Below are 21775 nucleotides of genomic sequence, written 5' to 3'. Positions count from 1 at the left end.
AAAAAACCCCACAGTTCAATATTTACACTGTGTTAACGTAGTAAGAATGACTTGTAAATGAAGAAAGAAATGGCTGAAACAATATTCTCAAGCCCATCCCTAAGCTTAAGTAAATAACAAATGAGACCAAAAAAATGTTTTGGGAACACTGAGAGAAATAAATGAAGAAAAAAATGTTCCTTATTAACTTTGAGCCAGTATTTGTTATTGCAATATATTTCATGTAGGAAAGGAAACTTTCAAGAACAATCTATGTGCATATATATGCAATTGTCATTTTAAGACTCGAACAGCAATGTAGATAATTAATTCTTGTCACCATACAAAAAAAGTAACTGCAAATCTCATTTCTCACCCTATATCCCTAGCGCAAAATATTTGACAGTATTCTTAAAAGCTGATGCAGAATGAGGCTGAAGGCCTTCAGCTGATTTCAGGCTTAAATTTAAATGTTGAAAAAGTTTTCTTTCAAATATAAAATTTCCCAATATCAATCTATTTTTTTCTATTGTTAGCATTTTAAAAGTACATATCTCTTTCAAAGTTATTGCTATTGGACAGTGGAAACACACTTACTCTGCTAGGGATGAAGGGAAAACGATGTGCAAGTACATCAGGTCAAATTATAAGGACATTTCAACATATATAGCATCTAAAACATCGTTATTCCACCATTGCTGAGAAAGCATTTAAAGCTACACTGTGTTTTAAGAATCTATGTCAAGAAAAAAAAAAGCTCCTTCAAAAAATAAAAGCACTTTATGCAGGAAGTATAGAAAATAAAATGTTCTCTTTTTTCCCCAATGATATTACTCTAATTGATTTAAAATGCCTTGAATATTCTGAATTTTGGTGGTATTTTAGGTAAGATTGCAAAAAAAATTACGTATGAAAATAGGCTAGGGACCTGCACGTGGCCTGAGAGAAATATGCCTTAATGTTCTGCTGATATTTAAGCATGAGAAATGCAGATTAGAAAATGTGATAGTAGGTAAGTAATGATGAAAGTACTTCATACCTTCCTATGTAAGAAATTAAATCTTAAAATGGTCACAAAATCTCTAAGAACACAAATAGAAAGAGTGCATAAAGAATATAAATGTGCTCTTATTTTTTTGCTTTGCACCAGTTTCAATGTGAACAGGTATGGAGTATCAGAGCAGAAAGTGCTTACATTTTAACGTGACCCTGCTCCAATAGAGGATGAATACTCTGATTTTCAGTGAAGTGAGGCAAACTACAAAAGACAAGGTGCTGGTTAAGTACAAACAATTCCCTAACAACTATATCCCTTCCCTCCCAATATATTATTTACATTTTCTATGAAACATTTAATGAATTGTATTGCAGAATACAGAAGCCAGAAAAGGATCTATCCCTTTGATTTTCATCCCTCCCTTTGAAGTACCCCTCCTAAGTAGGGAGTCTATTATATAAAAAAAGCACATTTCAGTAATATTTTATGAGTCACAACTTGCTAATTTCACTCATGAGGTAACACTTTAAGGTAGTTTACAGGATTCAGAGATTGAGTAATAATTCAAACACTGTTGGACACTCACAACTTGTAGCTATATCTTCCATTCTTTCTCACCTCTATTTTCAGTAGGATGGATTTTTATTCTTCTTTAGTGTTAATACTTTTCTCAGTAGATAGCCCCCTAAGGCATGCTAGAAACCTAATCATACAGATATTATACAGATAAAACTCCAGTTTTGTATTTTGAGTACTCATTCCCTGTCATCCGCAGTGAAAGTCCCAATGGGCTATGAAAGCTATGAGTAAATTATGAACCAACCCAAACAACTTTTCACTACAAGTTTGATGTAAACAGTTACAATTCTATTCATCACAACAAACAGGTACGCTACCCATGAATAGAATATCATAATTTTGTCATCATACGTACTTTCAAAATAACATATTGTAACAACCACTCTAAGCCATGTGAAACACACTACAGTTGATTTTCATGAACGTGGAGCACCCAGAGCAACAAGAGAATTCAAATCCAGCTTCTGGATACTCAGAGCCTCTGGAAAACAGGCTCCTGAGTCTAGGGAGGCTACCCTACCCTGATTAAGGTAGATGAGACACTACATAAAAACAGATGCTATCTCAGTCATGTTAATACAAGAAAGGAAAATGACTCAGCTGCAATATTTTGTTTTGTAATTTGCCATTACTCTGTGCTTTGCAAGTTCTATTTCCACCATATTTTCTCCTGAGACTGTATCTTAAAATGAATGTATCTAACGTGAACTTATATCTGTTTCCTTACTCTGGAAGTTTCTTGACTGAGGATGGTATATGAAGAACATGCATTAATAGTAGCTTTGCTAATTGTCTCTGCCCTTGGTTGTAATTATTGCAACGACATGGGTTTTTCAGAGGTGTGCACAATATAGGTGAATAAATAATGCTGTATCTTAGAATTTCTTTCAACTCTTGTCCTACAGTCCTATGTTGAAGCAGTTCAGCATGCAAGGAGATTTTCTCGCATTCAATACAACACAGCAAATCAGGAAGTAGGAAACAGAAAAATTTGGTGCTGAAGCATAACAAAGATACAAGCAACTGAGTCATTTCTTCCAAGAAAAAGACTTGTACATAGTTTTCCATCAACACAGATAGAGAAAGAGGGTAAACATTGTTTTGGGGGATTGCATTTATCCAATTTCTCATGAAAGGCTCAGACGCAAAGGGCTAGAATGAGCTCTGCTAACATGGTCTGAGAGCCATTCAAGACTGTTAAAGATTGCTTTATCAGGCTTACTGCCAGACTGCCTTACAGCAGACTGCTAGGAAAGGTAAGGACAACAGGAACAGGAAGGGTGACATGCGACAAAACTAGCTTGCCTGAAAATGCTGTGATGAGGTGGTGCGGATGTATACATATCAAACCATCCGGTCGAGTAGAGCAAAGTGACTTGAAAAAAATCTAGGTGCCTCTCTACATTTAGACTTCCTAGAACTGCCAGGATACTACATGTAGTTCTTTTAACCTGTCTGCTTTATAGGTCCATGCAACAATATGATGACCAAGATTAGGACAGTAGATTACATAAACCTGAAAAGCTACTGACACCAAGAAAAGGACTAAACCTATCCATTCTCTACACAGAAAAATGCATAATGATAAGGAATAAAAATGAAATTTATTATGTATAAATGCATTAAACTCTAAGCAACAAGATATATTTCTTAATATCCTTTTATATTTTCTTACTTTTCTTATTTAATTAGAAAAAGGTGATAGCATGGTCCCAATTACTTATTTATAAACATCTGTAGAGAAAACGTATATGCAAAAAGCAGTATTTTAATTTGTAGGCGACTTGTATGAGAAACAGTATTCCGTCCCAGGAGAATTAGATAATTTCCTTTGTGGTGGAAATAAATAAATAAAAATGTCTTAAAGCACTATAAAATTATTTTAATACTTTGACCTTTGCAATATTTTTTGTATAATTTAGTAAATATTCACATCATTTTCAGGCAAATCATTTATCTAAAGATTATTGATATTATGTCAACTACTTTCTAAACTTTAAATAAAATCTAATCAGGGAGACAAGAAAGTCAGCACTTTTCCAAACATCTGTTTTGATGAGTCAACATTTTCTAACAGAAAAAGGCTTCATCAGAGTTATATGTCAATTGTAATTTGCACAACAACTGAACTTTTACTACTTAGTGGTGTTAGTTCAATAGCATCAATACAGCTTTGAGACTGAGAAACTAAATTCTAATACCTCATTCATCAGTGTAAATAATCAAAACCCAGCTTTAAGAGGAATCTTTCATAATCCCCTTCAGACAAAAATGCATACAAGTCTTTCCTGAGTGAAGAATTTTGCCTGCAGAATCCATTTCTGCTGATGATGTGCGCAAGGGAAAATCACAGACTCCTATCAGACCTCAGGTGGAATTTATAGCACTGGTATTCAGGAAAATGTAATTTTTCTCCTGTAAATTGAGTAAGTTTTATCTGGAGTCATAGAGAAACAGTAACAAGGCACTGCATGAAGCCAATTTCACAATCATTTTTCAGAAAGATACTCTGTCCATACTGTTATGAATTCATTGGAGTCCCTCATAATTAAGGCAGAAGACAAAGGCAAAACTATCTTTTATCATCAAACTAACTTTTCAGCCTTATTTCCAACATTGTCAAAAATTGTTTGATAGACAAACATTTCTGAGAGTTGGAGATTTTTGTTAAAGAAGATTTAAGTAGCTCTTATAAGCTGTTAATGAAATACACAAGCAGAACCCTGTGAATTCTAAAACTTTGCAGTTACTTAAATTAACTCTTATAAAAATCCCCAAAGCAGGTTTTTAACTGTTTTCAGTGGGTGACTACTTTGGCTACTGTGAGATATCAGATGCATGAGGAAGTATTGCCAGAAAGAAATTTGAAAGATGATTTCTTCTCCCATCAAAAAGTAAAAAAAAATCTAAAAAGCTTATGGCAAACTGCTCCCCGTAGCTATTCAGAATTTTTTTTACTGTCTAGTTTCCTCTTCACGTACTTTGACTTTTTGGTTCATTCCCTAACTTGCCTGCAAAGATCTTTGCCGTTTCCCTTCTACTTTTATTTTTTCCCTTCCGTTCTTCTTTTCTTTGCTCTTCCTGTGACCGCGATACCTCATGATGTCTTCGAGCATGTAGAAGGAAGATTAGCAACTACAAATACAAATGTCTGACATTATGGAAGATGTCCACATGCGGGAGTTTTTAATTTTTAAATCACTTAATATTTTCTTCAAGATAAGCTTAATTTGATTAGCTCTATGCATATTTCAACACATATTATTTTTAAAACATTCTGAATGGCTGTTATTATTTTGGTGCCAGACAGCCTTCTATTATGCCTAAGTTAAAATTAAGTTACTGAAGATGAAATTGCTAAATGTTGTGGGCACCGTGAGCCACGCAACAGATATTATGAGCACTGTGAAGTACCTGGCAGACATTACAGAGCTGGTGGAAGGCTCAACAAATATAACCACCGTGGTCTCTGCAGATATTAAAAGCGGTGTCAAGCTATTGGCAGTCATTACAAACCTTGTCAAGTGTTCTGTGGACTTTATAAACAGCAGTGACAACTAGATGGGCATTATAAATTCTGTATCAGAGGTGTCATAAGGAGTCCTATTAGGAATTAAAGTATGAAATTCTGAGAAATTGCTTTCATTTCCTCTGTAAAATTCACAGGCTCATATTCATTGGCAACCTGGAAATACCAATGAATAGTCCTTAATCAATTCTTCTGATCATTCCAGCATTTTCAGAAGACAGACTTTTCCTGCTGGCAAATGGATCTCTATGAAGGTGCCCATGCTGGGTGTCTATAAAATGTCAGCTTGATATTTGAGAAGTATTGCAGATTTACAAAAATTCAGTAATACAGGCTACTGGAAACCTCTCTGCCTTTCTCTCACAAGAGCTCATTCCTTATCTGCCTCCAGAGAGGTTTTCTGTGTTTCCTTAACAACTCAGCCGATGGACCATCTGTAGCTGGTATTCACATCCTTTCACATCTCTTCCACCACAAACCACATTTTTTGTTATTACTCCAGTCAACTCTGATCTCCCTTCTGCTATAAATGTGTTAGCAACACACATCATTCCTCTTGTGGTTATTAGGATAAAAGTGTGACTTTCTTTTTGTTTCCATAAGACATTAGCAAAGGCACCATCCCAGCACCTTTCTGTCATTCACGAAAGTCAAAGATTCAAAGATTCTGTGATTAATCAAGTATGTGTGAAATTATACTTCTGATTATGGAATCTTAGGTGATGATTTTTTTTTTCTCTGCAGTATGTGATACTTTTAAAATCTCTGGTTTAGTCTGCTCTTTGCTAGACAGTGTTGTTCAGTGTGAGATGAGTTTTCCTTAGTCATTCATATTTTTTTTGTTTCCTTCCTCACACTATATCCATCATGTTTGCTATGGTGGAAAATCTTTTCCAAAAGGTGATTCACTTATAGATCTCCAAATACAGAATTCACCTAACTGAATCTTACTGTAAAAATTCTATTCATCACCAGGATGCAGTGCTAAAATGTATAGTTACAGGTTTATAAAAATGAAAAATACAAGAATGAAATCTGACATTTATGCCACACTGTCAGAGATATAACTTGAACTGAACATTCTATAAATTCCTGTAGGAATCCTCAGTTTCATGCAGTATACAATGTAGAGCTACCATCATGGGTTAATGTTTTAAATCATAATTACATGTTATCTAATATATAGACAGAACAGTGGTGTTCTTGCAAAAAAAAAAAAAAAAAAAAAAAAAAAAATTTGTGTGAAATAAGAAACGGGGTTTTTTCCCCTTCTCTTTCAATTTTAGTTGTATTTTCTGTGCCATATACCTGAATTTCTTGTGCCTATAAGCAAGTCAGATTTATTACTTTTTTTTCTTTTTTTTTTTTGGCATCATTTCTGGTTTTTAATATTTTCTCTGGATTCTACTTCAATTTGTAATGTTAAATGAGAGTACAGCTCACCACATATCAGCTGATTTTCCTTCAGGTTACGAAATGACAGTCCTTGTAAAGCACTGGGGTAAGCACAAACTGTTTCCTCCGCTATTCGAACTGAAGCATTTCTGGCCCATTGCAAGACCCATTTTAGATTACAGTCGCAGATGAGTGAATCAGTGTTGAAATGCCTAGAAAGGCAAAGAAAGATCACAATTGGTACACATGCAATTTTCATAAACATACTTTCTCCTGTTAGATTCAAATTACTGAACTCCAGAGAGAACTAATTCTAGATAGATGCATAACTATGGATATATAATTATAGATTTATAATTATAAAGATACCCTGAGACAACTAATACGCATTGTCCCACTGTTAATGACTTCCAAGCCATTATGCCAAAATTCTGGGTTTAGTTACAGAACAGCATCACTGACTACTAAATCAAATTTGAGTATGTGCTACTGTAGAAAGTCATACTATAACATACTTTCACTTACTAAAAACCTTTTTAAGTAGAAACTTGACCATGGAAGCATCCAGTATACACTTCTAAATCTCAGAGAGGTACACTTAATATAAATAACTGGGAATTATTGTAATTGCAGGAAAAATATTTAACATTAATGTTTTTGTGTATTTAGACTTATTATATGATGTAATGCATGAAAACATGGAAAGGTATAAGATCATGAAAGACAAAAAACCAAGGATGCTAGTCAGGATGGCTAGACTGAGCTAGTTAGGAACAGGATCAAGTTGTCAGTGCTAGCTATTTCACTGGGACAGGTAGGTGGCAGCTCATCAAAAGTGAGACAGACATTGATAACAAAACACTGCATGTTTTACATTCGGAATGCATTGCTAGAAACAATCCTGTTTGAATTAATATTCAATTCTGCTATGTTTATTCTAATGTCTTTCTTGAATATTTCAGATTTCTGAATGTAGGGAATGATACTTACAGTGCTTTCAGAGCTATCAGCTCAGAAAAAAGTCCATTCATGAGAGTTGAAAAAATATTCCCTGACAAATTCCTAGAAAAAATCAATTTACAGTCATTTATAACAATTACAAGAAGAAAACAAAATTGTTATAGAGTATAACTTACCCAATGCTAATTAAGAAATATCACTTTCTTGACAAGAGTAAAAACATTTAAATTTGTACATTGCTTTTTCGTAAATGACAGCAATTTTCAAATCAAATCATACACTTTTACTTCTTTTATTTTCACAGCAGGTATACATACAATTCACTTGGTCTAATAAACAGGAATATTTCTACATATTTAACAGAATAGAAATCTAGAAGAGAATATTCTAGAATTTAAGTGAAAACATTCATACAATGATTAGTCAGTGAGACTTATGTTGTATTTTTATAGCATATGTAGAATGTCATTTCAAGGTAAAGAAATAAAACCAGTGTCTTAATTTAGTAATGCTCAGAAGAATTCAAGCAATTCCTTAAAACAGTAATGAGTTTTCAAAGTAACTACATGAACAGTTTTATTACAAAGAACTTTAACAAGCTGATTTTTCCCATCCTTAAATTAAGGACATTTCCATTTTAACTACTGTTTTACTATTTCTTGTCTTGATGGCTGAATGGATTAGGCTGAATACTTGCAAACAGACGCAATTTAATTTTGCCTGGTTTAACAGTATTGCTCTATCAGTGCCTTAATAGGATAAAAGGTAAAAGCTTAATATCAGGTAATACTGTCTTTTTCTATACCAGTAAACTGAAAAATTAGTGCAGTATGCAAGATTAACATTTCATAGCATACGAATTACCTACTTTTAAAATACTGATATCTGTTCCTTTCTATCCAGTGCCTGAAGCCTACATGTCTGAATTCAACGATGGCTACAAAATTTTAGCTATCAGTGAAATTTCAGATCTCTTCACTGGAGATTTGTTGTTAGATATAGAAAAAAATGTAGACTGGCAAAGAAAATGGTTTCATTACTTTTTCATTAAAAGGAATGTTTTTATAATTATTGATTTTACTTCTCTTATGTCTACAAAGTAAAGAAGGTATACAAAACTGAAGATACAAATTCAGATCAGGAGAAATGTTCCACCAGTGAGAAATCTACCAAGCTGCAAAAGATCTGAACCAGCGTCATAAAGTAAGGAAGAACAAAAAACTCGAGAACCATGCTTTCTATAGAAACCTGTACAGATACATATGGATCAATGAATTCAAGAAAGAAGAGAAAATATTGCTAATTTTTAAATTACTGTAAGAAATTTATGGAGCATTCTTGAAACAATAAGTAATCTTATTTTTTTACACAATTTTTCACCACTGAAATAATGAAAAAAAAAAAAAAAAGAAAATCAACTTTGAACACTTCAAATTTTCATGGTAGTTTAAAGCAAAATTCTACTAATACAGAAAAATAAACTGGCTCAGCAATGTTAAGTGACATTATTTCTCATTGTGACGACAAGATGTGTTGATATGATTGAACTCATTGTTAAGATCTTGTTTAACAGTGCACCATTAATACAGTTGTGCAAAAGCTCTTGGAAATGGAAGGGCTTTCAAGTATCTCTTCAAGTGTGGGTATGTCTAAAGGTGGAAATGAATGTTTGCTTGTAGCTACCTATTTCTATACCTTTAATATTTTTCATTTATCAACAGGAACTAAAAATAGTGAGCATTTCACAAAGACTTAGTTACCTCTTTACTTAAAATTAAATGGATCTACTCATGTGCTTATTGGACATAGACCCTGACAAGGCACATGCTGAAGCAGCTCAGTGAACTGGGATGTTAAACGGACTAAATCAGAACCTGTTAACCCTGACATTTACACTGAAGTAAATCAGAAGTGGTTTCACTAATATGAAAGCAGGTACAGTAGTATAAACTTACTGACAGAGGACAATCGGGCTGAACCGAAGGACGGGGAAAGCAATCTGCCCAGCCTTGCGTGGCTGGCAGCCAGAAAGCAGAAATACAGGGGTTTTCTTTTCTCTGCCTTACCCCACTGCAGTACAACAACATTTCTGATCTGATGCAAATCCCAGCTTTTCCCTTAAATAGCTAGCCAGGCTTCATACAGCAAAATAAACAGAACACCAAGTCTGAAGTTTGGTAATTCCATTCGGACCAAAGGAAGGCTCTATGTCTGGTCAATATTTTAGGAAACAGAGAAAAATGGTAAGTCATGACCACGGCTAATGTAGCAGGGCTCAGCAGATGTATGGTGGCTATGCATCCACCAGTGATGCCCATTCCGTGTCTACTGAATCTATGCGCTTTCCATAGGTCCTACCAAATCCACCAAGATATCTAGTCAGAACTGACCTAAACTGCGTTAACCTAAAAATTTCTGATTCGTGTTCCATTTACAGATTTTGAGTTTCTTTTTATTGTGACAGAGAATTATGTAACCCTTTTCTTCAGTGGTTTTTCCCAAGCGCTGGAATAATTGTTCCTCACAGTTCAAAAGTCAGTACAAACCAGCAAGCCAATTTTTCATATTCTTTCATATTCTCCTGGCAATGACCTGGTTTGAAGTTTCCATATTACTACTAACAATTAGCAAACTAGAATCATGTTCACAGGGCTGTATAAGTCACAAAGCAATACATTTCTATGCCCAAGAAACACATAATTACAATATTTGGATCTCCAACAGTGGGAATAGCTTGTTCTCTAACAAAACTTTCAGAAATCTTCTTAAATCACCCCAATAACACATGCATTTCTGAGCTAGGTATCTGCAGCACCCTGCAAATGCCCGGTTCTGTCAGTTCACATAATTTATGTTATATATTAAAATATCTCCAAATGCATAATGTTGTGAAATTCCGCCATTTCAGATATCCTAAAAACCCACTCTAGCTTGATTTAAAAGACATTTGTTCTAAAAACAACTGTATCGCCTAGTTTGCAAACATTTCAAACATAACAAATTAATGCACTCCAAAGCTGATAGCACTTACTATGCCATTAACTTACTCCATTAACAGAAAGATGTGCTTTCTGTTATATCAGAGGTAAAACATTTCAGTCTTATATATAAGGTCCTATGCTTATTTTTTTCATATACCAAATACTCTTGTGCTTTTACAGAAATTAATAAAACACTTTTGCCAAAAGCTTTAATATATATCACAAATGTCATAAAACAGTCAAAGGGACTTACGTGTCTCAAAGGACCATTCTGAGGTAAAATATAGGTAGAAGCAGGAGAGTATGAATATGAAGAATGCTCTACTCTTATGAGCAGTATTAAAAAGCAAAAGCTGAATGCAAGGGTGAGAGATTGATCTTCTGTGCAAAAAGACTGGGATAAGAGGGGTGAAAAATGACAACAGAAATACAGAGAGGGCAGGTTACAGTGCCTCATTTCTTGATGTTGCTAAAGTGGGGTCTGTTTGATTCACTATGTTACTGATTTTGTACTTTATTTCTGGCACCATACAAAGTGATTAGTTGCTTCAATGACAGCAAGAAAGTCACACAAGAATTTATGGTATAATATTATCATACAGCTAACTGCTGCTGATGATTCAGAGGCAGGATGAAGAATAAATCAGATATACTTTAATCAAACAATTGGAAGTAAGGAGGAAGGTCTGTTTTGAACTTCCAAAAGGAAGATCCAGCAGTAGCTGCCTGTTGAAACAGATTTAAGGCTGCAACATGTCAGAACCTGAAGAGCTCACTTATAGGGGACTAAAGAAATGAAATCTGGTATATCAGTACAGTGGCACCATCCCAGGATTCCACAGCTTTTGATATTTAGATTAAATATAAACAGAATTAATATGGATGGCAGCTCCATTACCTAGCAGAAATATATTTGCATACATAATTCTGGAACAAAGCACTGAAACATGGCCACTGAGGGGCCAAAGGAGATTTGGAAGATTTGTTGCATTCAATTATGTCACTCCTAGTTAGAATACGTACACCTCATCACAGCATAAACACAGCCAAAGGGTAATATATAAGCCAAAAAAGTTAAGCTAATATCTTAGAAGACATAATAAATCTTGTCTTATACTGTCTGAGGCACTGTCAGCTGCATCTGTCATATGATGTGAAAGCATTTTGGAATCATTTTCCAGAGTACAAATCATCAACTCCAAGAAGGTGTAAAAATTAGATCGGTCTCAAGGAACAGAATTACAACTCACTGGCTGCAGTAATTTCAGGAGCTGTGTGAAGTTTTAGATGTCATTAGTAACTTGAAATTCAATTCCTATTCACTGAAATATACATCCCGACTGCAATCGGAGTAAAAGTCTTCCTTTCTACATTATCAAGAGGCTTACAATTTTTTGTGATTTCTGTATGTGTGCATGTTTTCAAAACAATACTAGATGATGCTACTAATTAATTTTTTCTTAATTCAAGAATCCTGTAGGTTGTCCTGTTCTAAAATAGACTGCACAAAACCAGCAAGCCCTCTGAAGAGTGTTTGCATTATCCCTGAAAGCTCAGGCAGTTCTCATCCTTCATTTTAGTGAAGTATTTAAACACACCTTTACCCTACTCAGTTTAGATATATGTATCACATCATTTGGTTAAACATCCTATGCCGGTTTGGGCCTAGAGCTGATTTTTCAGCTCTAATTCCATTTTTTCAAACTGAATTAGACTTACAAGACTGAGTGAAACACACTGTGTTATTTTGTTTCACCTGGTATTTCTGCTTGTAAACAGTATAAGAAAATCTCATCTCTGTACTTCACAGAAGGTGCATGAAAAGACTTATGTCCTTTGCTCCTTCCAGTGGACTCATGGCTCTCCCTACTGGTTTTGATAACAGCCTGCAAAGATCCTTCTGTACTTCGTCTCTGCTAACATAACACAGGAGAGCTCTAATTACGACAGTCAACAATTGTGTAAATCAACACATATGTATATATCTTTATATGGTTCCTTCAGTAATCTAAACCACACTTGATGGCTCTGAAACCAGTTCCATGTTTAAGAACTTGTCATCTTTTCGTTGCTACAATTATATACACTGATGTTACAATTCAATTAAAACACAATTCAGAGGTATCAGTAGCAATGGAAAGGTGACATTGTATTTTAAACATGTTTAAAAAGTTCGATTCTAGGAAGTTTTTATGAACTTCCAAGGGGGAAAAAGTTAGAAAGTGTTAGAAAAGTACCAGGTGGCATTAGTCTGCAGTCAACAAACAATCACCAGTTCTTACACCAGAGGCAAATTGAGATCCCAGCTCAAATAATTACTATCAGGATTATGTCATTATATGAGATTTCCGAGATTGAGGAACAAATCATACTATGAATGGCAGGGAACAGTTCCTATTGATTGAGATTGTGGTTGTATTTCTTCACAAAATAATCACCGACCTGACAAGAGTAATGGTACTCTTGACTTTGGTTTGGTAAGGAGGACAGTCCCTACAAAAGAGAGTCATAACTTTTGACATAGCAATCATGAACTGATTTACTTCAGATGAAAGGGGAATTTAGACTTGTCCATTACTATGCCTCTAATTTCCAAATGACAGACTTTTGAAAATAAAAAAATAAAGTAACTAGCAAAGAACTACTGAAGTACGTGAACTGGAATGCAGGATGGCCCCATTTGTTAAGTCAATGGTAGAAAGGCAATTTAAAACCCAAATAATAAAAATGGAAGATAGACTAAATGGATCAATAACCAAATCTTAAATCTTGAAGAAAAGAATTCAATTTTTTAAAAGATCAAACAAGTAGAGATACTATAATGTAAAGGAAAAGGTCAGCAAAAAGACAGGAAGCATAGAGGGACAATGAGAATTACCAAAAATTAAGTTAAACTTGGAAAGGATACTTAAACAAGGTGCAAAAGACACTTTAAAAATAGTACTATATTATAAGTAAGAAATGAAGAAAGAGTAGATATTGCCTAAATATATCTCATTACTACTATTTTCTATTCTCTTCAGTAAGGTTGGTCATTCGGATTATAGCTATTTATGGGAAGAGCATACACTAAATTCTGGAAATTATCTTTCCCAAGACCACCTACAGTATAACTGCTGATCTACAGAACAAGTTAAAAATCCAAAAAATACCTGGGCAACTAGATGCCTTCTAGGCTAATTCCACTCACATGAAAACACTAGTATAAATGTTAATGGTTTTCTCCTGCTTACGTAGTATCACGATAGATATATACGAAAATCAATAAATAATTTTCCATGTCTAGAAAACTAGTGATCTTTTTACATGATTACATGATACATCTTCAACAGATGCATATTGGGGTTTTTTCCCCCATTTCTTATTTGCCAATTTTTCTTTCCATTTTTCTTTCTTTCAAAACTCACTCAGTTACTGCATTAAATACAAGGCCAGACTAAGAGGTCTACAGTTAACAGAATCATCTTTTTTAGCACTGACACATGGACATAACATCCATAAAAGCGTGAAGAACCTGGCGTAAAGTGCATTTATTGTAAGACACTAAGATAATGGACAGGATAGAAAAGAGCGGAGTGAGACATTACTGGTGTTCTGCAGAAACTGTCTTGTGACTGATTGTATTTACTGGTTTCACTAATGACTCTGGCTCAGAAATGTAAGCATATGAAAATGAAATCTGGTAATAACAAAACCAAGGATTGGTCAATATTAAGAGAACTATCATACAAGAAGAGGTGAACGTTCTTGAAAATGAGAGGTCTAGTAATTTCATTAAATAAATATTATTCAAAGTGAAAAGTGTAACAAGAATGTCACTTGAGAATTAAACTTAAGAAAGGTCTAATTCAGATTTCTGCTATAAACTGGGGCCTCAGAAGGAAAACAATACAGAAAGCCCTAGATCTACACCCACTTGGAAATGAAAGTTAGCCCCATCTTGAGGAAAATGTAAATATTTACTTAGGACACACAAAAAGTCTAGATGCAAGAAAATACAGTGTTAATGATAGTGTAGAGGGAACTGGTGAGACTTTCTCTTGATCTACATGCTCAGAAAAGATTCACCAACACTGGGACAGGTACACAGGTTACTAGAATGAGCAGGGATATGGCAAATCCATTTTACAAAAGGAAACTGATTTTATCAGCCTGATAACTGCAGGTGTTCAGCATGCATATTGTGTCTTTTTCTGACATCTGTGGTATCAGTGAAGGATGTGGATATATACTGCCATACTCTTTCCTGATCTTCAGAGGAAAGGGATAGTACAGCCAAACACTGTCGCAGAATGAATGTTGTACCCTCACTGTGAATGAATTTCTGTTCCTTATCATCACAAGACTGAAGTTCAGTGTTTAACCTCTAATTAGCTTTAGAAAATCTAGAAAGATTTCCCTGTTTTTCCAAGGAAATGCCAGAACTGGATGGAGAGGAAGGAAATAAACTATGAGATATGTAACACACTATGATGCAGTATAGGAATTTATTTCATTTTCAGGAATGAAGGCAGATGTGAATGAAGATACAGAGCTCTCCTGGGTCTGGCCAAATGTCCTTTTAAACCAGCACCCTTCCTGTGAATTGTCCCTTTCCCAGCCAGGAAAGTCACAGCCAACTTACTCATTCCTAGTATTTGCCTATGCTGTACCCCACCTTTGGCCATTTCTTTTCATCCTTCTCTGAACCTTTTCTAGTTTTGGTCATCTTTTTGAGATGAGCAGAGTGGAACTGCCAACAGTATTAAAAATGCAGGTTCTTTGCTTTTTTCCCATAGTACAATGGATGTTCTCCAATTCGTTCTCTCTTCCTTTCACAATACACTCTAATTTTTTTTCTAAATGATAGTGAGCACTGAGAAGATGTTTTCATGGCATTATCCACTATAATCTCAAAACATCTTTCCTGTCATTTAATGGTTAGCCCAGAACAGATTGTTTTTTCTCCTTTGCATCACTTAATATTTATCTACATTAAATTTCATCTGCCATTTTACTGCCCAGTCATGGAGTCCTGCACATTACTTCTGTCCTTCTTCAAAATCAACCCTTGCCTCTAATTCTCTGGTTAACTTAGTATCTACCAGCAAACTTTGTCATTGTACATTTTATCTCTTCTTCCAGGTCATCTGATTCTCCCTAAAACTGAACAGCCTGGGTATACTATCATAATCTCATGTTTCTGAGTGCTCTTTCTAGAATAGCCTGATAATCTATTGATCACACAGGCTCTCTGGCATGCTTATGGATATGCAAGTTGATTGCTTTGCTCCCTAGAGCATATTCCAGTGCAGTTGCATATGATAAACTAATGACTCAGAAAGTACTATGACAAATAAAGTGTACAACACAACACCTTAAACAGACAGTCTAAAATTGATTCTTCTGTAGCAATTTGAACTACCCTGATGTTCTAAATTTACTTGATACTTCATACATTTTTTTCTCAGTATATGCTTACTTTCTTATGTAATACATTTCAGGAAAAAAAAGTTATAAAATTCTAATTGATCTGTAATGGATAGAAAGAGCAATGTATCCTTTTTAACCAGTATAAGTCTCATTTGTGTGCTTGACCTCTAATTGTTTCCGAGACATGCAAACAGAAATGCATTCAAACAGAAATCTCATGTTCAGCCTCTTTTCAATGTGAAAATGAAATTTAATTCTTTGCAGTTCTGAAAGGTTTTACAATTACAGATAGAAACAACATCTTTAAAATATCAAGTCATCACAATCAAAGGCTCAGGAGAAGGGGTTTTTTTAGTACAAAACCTATAATTTTCTTATAATGAAAGTTTATTGCCGACTGTACTCAGGTAAGCCATGTGACAGTTTGGATTTCTCCTGTTTTAAACAAAAGTGGTATTATACTCACAGTTTGTGAAGACTGATAAGTCCAACAAACATTTCTGGTGTTAGGCAACCAATTCTGTTATTTGAAAGATCCCTGAAACAAACAAAAAAAATGTGAAACATTAGGTCTATCTTATTCATATACACACCTACATAATCACATACAGCCTCTTTATTTTTAACATTTAAGGAGTTAGAGACAAACAAGAAATAAAACCTATTTCTGTAATGTAACATAACTGAATTAAATAGATATAACAACTTTTATATTAATGTTATTGAGAAATATTCCACAATTAAACATACCATATTGCAACTTATACTAATTACATTAAAATGTGATTTTATATATGTAGCAAATAAAAAACCAAAAATTATTTCCAATATAAAGAATTTTCTTTATCAAAGTTACTAGCACCTGTTTGTTTACTTATGAAAAATACTATGCACTTTGTTGCATGGAATAGTCAGCCAAAATTGACATATTTTTACTGTTTACTAATGTCTCATCTCATTGACAGCATCCTTTCTTGCTGAAGCAATCACAGAAACCAGAGGGCAATTAATTTTTGAGCTAGTCAGAAGGTCAGTCTTGATAAGCACTTGGCAAGCTCTTTTAAAAGCAATACTGTGGCTGTCAGACCACAAATAGTACAAGGCATTGTGTTCCATAACTTGTCTGCACAAAGGTGAATGGATGTGTTCTATACAAGTCGTACATACAACATAATGTATACAATACTTATAGGAAGGAGACAAAAATAGTTATGAACAATTATGTGTGATAACAATATGAATACTGCCACCTGATGCATTCTGAATTAGTGTTTTATTTTTACATATTTGGTTTTCAACTTTGACTCAAATTTTCCTGCTTACCAAGTATGTTTTTCTTAAATAATTGCAGTAATGTAAGGATTTTAAGTGATTATACATCCATTAAAATGTTAAAATTGGTCTGACTGTATTTTTGTTTTAGAATCACTGGTAGTCTTCCCATTCCTTTGTTACATTGTGCGGATTCCCTATTTTTCTATTGTTACATGAGAACACTAAAGTAATCAAACAGGAGACTGAAGGTTGTAGTTTGACAAATCCAGTTATTGCTTTCATGGAGACATATCCAATTAGCTAGAATGTGAAGGCAATTTCTTTAGAATGCACTACAAAGTCTTCTTCTATCAGACAAAGAATATATTGTTGTACAATTAAATGATGAAATATCACATTAGAATGAAAATATTTCTTAAATGCTTGTCAGGGATATTAAGTAGGCAACAGCTGAGAAAATAGTGTGGATAACAATATAGTGCAATAGTTGCGTATTAGCATTATTCTTTAAGTTCTCCTAATGAAAGCTACATAGAAAATCTAAAAATGCAAGTTTAAGACAAACAAACATACATTCATATATATATCTACATATCTTTCTATTAGAAGAGGTAAATAGTAAACAAGAACCTACCCAGAATTCTCAGTTGGGTAATGTTTACTTCTGCCTAAGCAAAGTCTGAACACATATGGAAGAAATGCATCACTATGTGGGGCATAATTTGAGTAGCAAAAGTAACTTTCATCTAAACTAATCAAAACAAGTGTATATTTCTCTAAGTGTAGCACACAGTAAAATGGTATTTTTAACAAAGTGAAAGGCTACATACCCTTTTCTCAAAGTTTACTTCCATGAGTGTTATTTTCACAATAAGATATATAGCAGTGGCTGAAATGTCTGTATTGTAAAACATGTTTTCTAAAAAAACATTAGCAAAAACAAAAGACAGCTTGCTGCACATTCCTCCAGACTAATACATGTTATATTAGACATAATTCAATTTATAATGTACAAAGCTGGTGTTCCTTTTCAGGAGTAAGACATTTAACTTACTAATGCTGACTTGTAAAATTGATGTCAGAGAAAACAAAACTCTCCTCTGTTGAATAACCAAGTGCCATAATTTTAGTCCTTCATAAATTTTCAATTTTCATCAATTTTGTGCGTACCTTTTTGAGTAAACCCTTGAAATAATTCAGTTTGTCATTCAAATACAAATTATAACTGTTCTCCAAATCATTCACAGAAAACATTTTGATGTTGACAGCCTGCAGTTTGTCTGACTTGCCATAGCTGTATCTCTTGCAGTTGCCCATGTCACATCAGCTTCTGCTTTTCACAGCACCATTTATATTTTACATGTGAAATAAGAAGATATGAATGTAAAGTACAGTCTTAAAGTAATTACTGTATTCAGCATTCAACAGGAGTTTACACTATTTATTCCTTTTGCTGAACTGTCAGCTACCCAACTGTTGCACAGGGAAGGAGTGCAGAGATTTTCTTGTTTACCATGAAACTACACGAATTTGTCCCAAACACATGGCAATCTAGTAATTAATCAATTCCCTGTCTCTAGATTTCTCCCATTGTTACTTGTTCATATCAGCATCAAGGTTTGTTTTGAGATCTAGCATGATAAATCTCAACGTTGCCATTCCTAGTTTGCGGAAGAGTCTTCTTCCTACTTTTCCTAATACCTAAGGACTCCCTCTTCTTTGACCTAAGGTTCCACCTGCACCGTCTTCAGCTGTGCAGCCCAGGACTTGCACAGGTTTCCTGGTTTTCCCACAAGAGGTCAGAGTTGTGTTATTACAGTATGCGGCCAAAGCAACAATTAGCACTCATTTTGATCATTTCATTGTATTGTTATCCCTGCATACAGAGTAAGCAAGGAATTTTCAACCTAATGTTTTCCTTTGTATTAAAAATTTATGTGCTGCTCTGGCTTCAGCGTTATTATGTCATTGGTTTTCTACCCAAACGTACTAAAACTTAGTGGTTGGTGTTAGAAAATATTGCTACCTGTATGATCAGAGATGGAAATCTTTTACTTAGGTTGTGCAATGTTCCCTGTATGTAGCAGTTAGGGAATTTAACCTCAGAGCAAGAAAGCAGAAGGATTTGCAAATTTCTTTTTCTGTGGATTTGCATTCTTCCTCATCTAAATCTTCCCATCACATGAAAATTATCCCTGTTTTCTCATAGGTTTCCTCAGCACACATAAGACAGCACACACGATGGCTTGGCAAATTGCTGGCATGTGCTGATGGCCTGGTTAGCCAGTACGTGGACATTTGGACGCTGTCACTTGGAAAATTATAATTAAAAAAGCGTTCATCTCACTTTTCCTTTAGGCTGAGTAGAAATAAGGAGGGTCTGTAGTCCTTGTTAATTAAAAGCAAAAAGGGCCACTTGTAGGATCTTAGTAACTTAGATATTTTTACCCTCTACAAATGTAGTTTAAAAATCAGCCAGTGCTTTCAAAAGTACTATGAGAACATTTTCAGAGAGAGGAATGCAAGAATGATGGACAGGGAATATATTGCATAAGTCTTGTTTCCTTAGAAAACTGTGCTAAAAATAAAAAATATCAAGCAGAGTCAATGTGAAAGGTATGAAAATAGTAGACAAGTTCTAAAGCATGACAAAGTTTCCTTTCTAAGAATTTGTTTTGTAGACCTGGTCTGTGATAAAAGTAAAGTAGACCTTACATAACGAAAGAACTTAGCGTAGCACAAAGGATTGTTTACACATATTTAAACCACTTACTTAGTTTTATTTCTGATTAATGTCTATAGTGATATATTGGCTGTTAAATCCTTAATTAGGTGTGGTTTTTAACTTTGTAGATGTACTTATTAGGACATTTATTGGAGAGCAAACATAATTTTAAATGGGAAAAGGTAAAAAAGAAGGGGAAAATGGAAAAAAAGAAGAGAAAGAAGAACAAAAAGGCATGGTAAATTTAAAAAGCACAGTGTGCGATCTTCTATTTTACAGCCAGTGTCCTTATGTGATTATTGCTTGGTGGCATATCTCAGTTGCCCAAGGATAGAAATGTCGATACAAACACAATTTTCAGAATAATTCAAATGGAATTAATACTTACAGGCGCTTCAGTTCTGAAAGTCCATGGAAGGCCCCCGGCTCAATCGTGCTGATCAAATTATTCTTCAGATCTCTAGAGAGACATAATAGGAGGAGCAATTAATTATCACTTTACCTACTGTACTACTGTTATAGATGAGGAGTGTGAAATACAATGCAATTCTAACCTTTATTTGTCTTAGCTAAAACCAAGAATGAATTTCATAAATAGTAACATCAAAAACATTACATCATTTGCAGTTTAGAAACACATATTTTTCCAAGTAAGATGGTTAAGATTAGATGTTAAAAAAAAAATCTGCTTGTTTTAATTCTTCTCCTATTTATATTTTTCATAACAAGCTTACCAGCCATTCTTGCCCCAGGAAAAATGTTTTAATCAATGAGTGAATAAAATAATCAGTCAGCAAAGCAAGAGCCTTTTAGTTTGCTTATTCATTGTGCTGTGCACTTTACACTTAATAAATTTCTCATTTCCACCTAACGTAGGCAAAGCAGCTGGCATGTGAGGCATAAATAGATAGGTCAGGTTTCTGTCCTGAAATACAAGCGATTTCTCATATTTGGCAGATAGGTGCTTCATTTTGCACTTGGTGACAATCCAGAGGATTGGTTGTTGCACAAATAAAGAATATTTCACTGGCATTAGTAATCTCATCTGCTCTTGGCACAGCGCTTGGGGCCATGACACTGCTCTCAGCTCAGTCCCCACAGAGATTTACTACTGAATTGTCTCAAGACTCTTGTGATGTGAACCCTGAGGAAATGCCTTCAGTGCAATTAGATAAGCAGGCCTAGGAGATAAATGCTGTAAATTCTTGTAGAGTCAGTGTTCATCTTCTGACAATTTGCAATTCATAGGGAATGACCGGTGCACAGTAATATCAGTGTTGTTTCTCAGACTGACCACTTCCAGGATATTACAGCACATACACTGCTTGACTCTGCCAAAGTATGGATGTATCAAGAGCCACATGAGTCATCTTATTTATGACTTTTTATTTTACTGCAAATAAAATGCACACTAGGTGAAATCCTAGTTCCACTAGCTGTGATTGCCCTCAATAGGGCAAGACTTCATCCCAAATGTTTAGCTCACAGTAGGATATATTTTAATTTCAAAGTCAAAACCATAAATAAATATTTCTGTATTTTAGTAGTCATTTTTGCAGATCTTTTGAATACAGTTCCAAAAATCTGTATGTCACACTCATTTCATTTTAGTGATGATGTTGATGAGTGACCTGTCCCTAACAAAGATGTCAGTCAGACTCTTAACAGTAAAGTTCAGCTTTCAGCTTGCAACATGCAACACTAAGAGTCCTTAAAAGGTGATAAGACATTCTGATTACTTATGTACAAGATGTTTTGTCTTACATATAAGAAATGCAGAACTATCAAGTGCACAGCAGACCAAGACTGCAATTTTGATGGAAAAAAAAAATGCTGGAATATCAGCTCAGTTTAGAAAATATAGATATTCAGTTGCTTAAGTTGTAAAATCTTAACTGCAAACAAGATTCAAGATAATCACTTAGCATTTGTTAAAGTCTACT

At 34.5% G+C, this 21775-nt stretch overlaps 1 protein-coding gene across 1 annotated transcript in view; it reads right to left on the bottom strand.

The window, feature by feature from the left end:
• LOC115348192 (adhesion G protein-coupled receptor A3-like) overlaps window positions 1-21775 on the bottom strand; it is a 290759-nt gene that overhangs the window by 168171 nt on the left and 100813 nt on the right. Inside the window, exons 3-6 of the mRNA XM_030030491.2 lie at window positions 20221-20292; window positions 16299-16370; window positions 7470-7541; window positions 6528-6691 (exon numbers count right to left, since the gene is read on the bottom strand). Coding sequence (XP_029886351.1) covers window positions 6528-6691; window positions 7470-7541; window positions 16299-16370; window positions 20221-20292 — 380 coding nt within the window. The remainder of the gene's footprint in view (window positions 1-6527; window positions 6692-7469; window positions 7542-16298; window positions 16371-20220; window positions 20293-21775) is intronic.

This window comes from Aquila chrysaetos, chromosome 11, assembly GCF_900496995.4.
Source record: "Aquila chrysaetos chrysaetos chromosome 11, bAquChr1.4, whole genome shotgun sequence".
Lineage (NCBI taxonomy): Eukaryota > Metazoa > Chordata > Aves > Accipitriformes > Accipitridae > Aquila > Aquila chrysaetos.
This window is presented reverse-complemented; position numbering and strand designations above follow the sequence as displayed.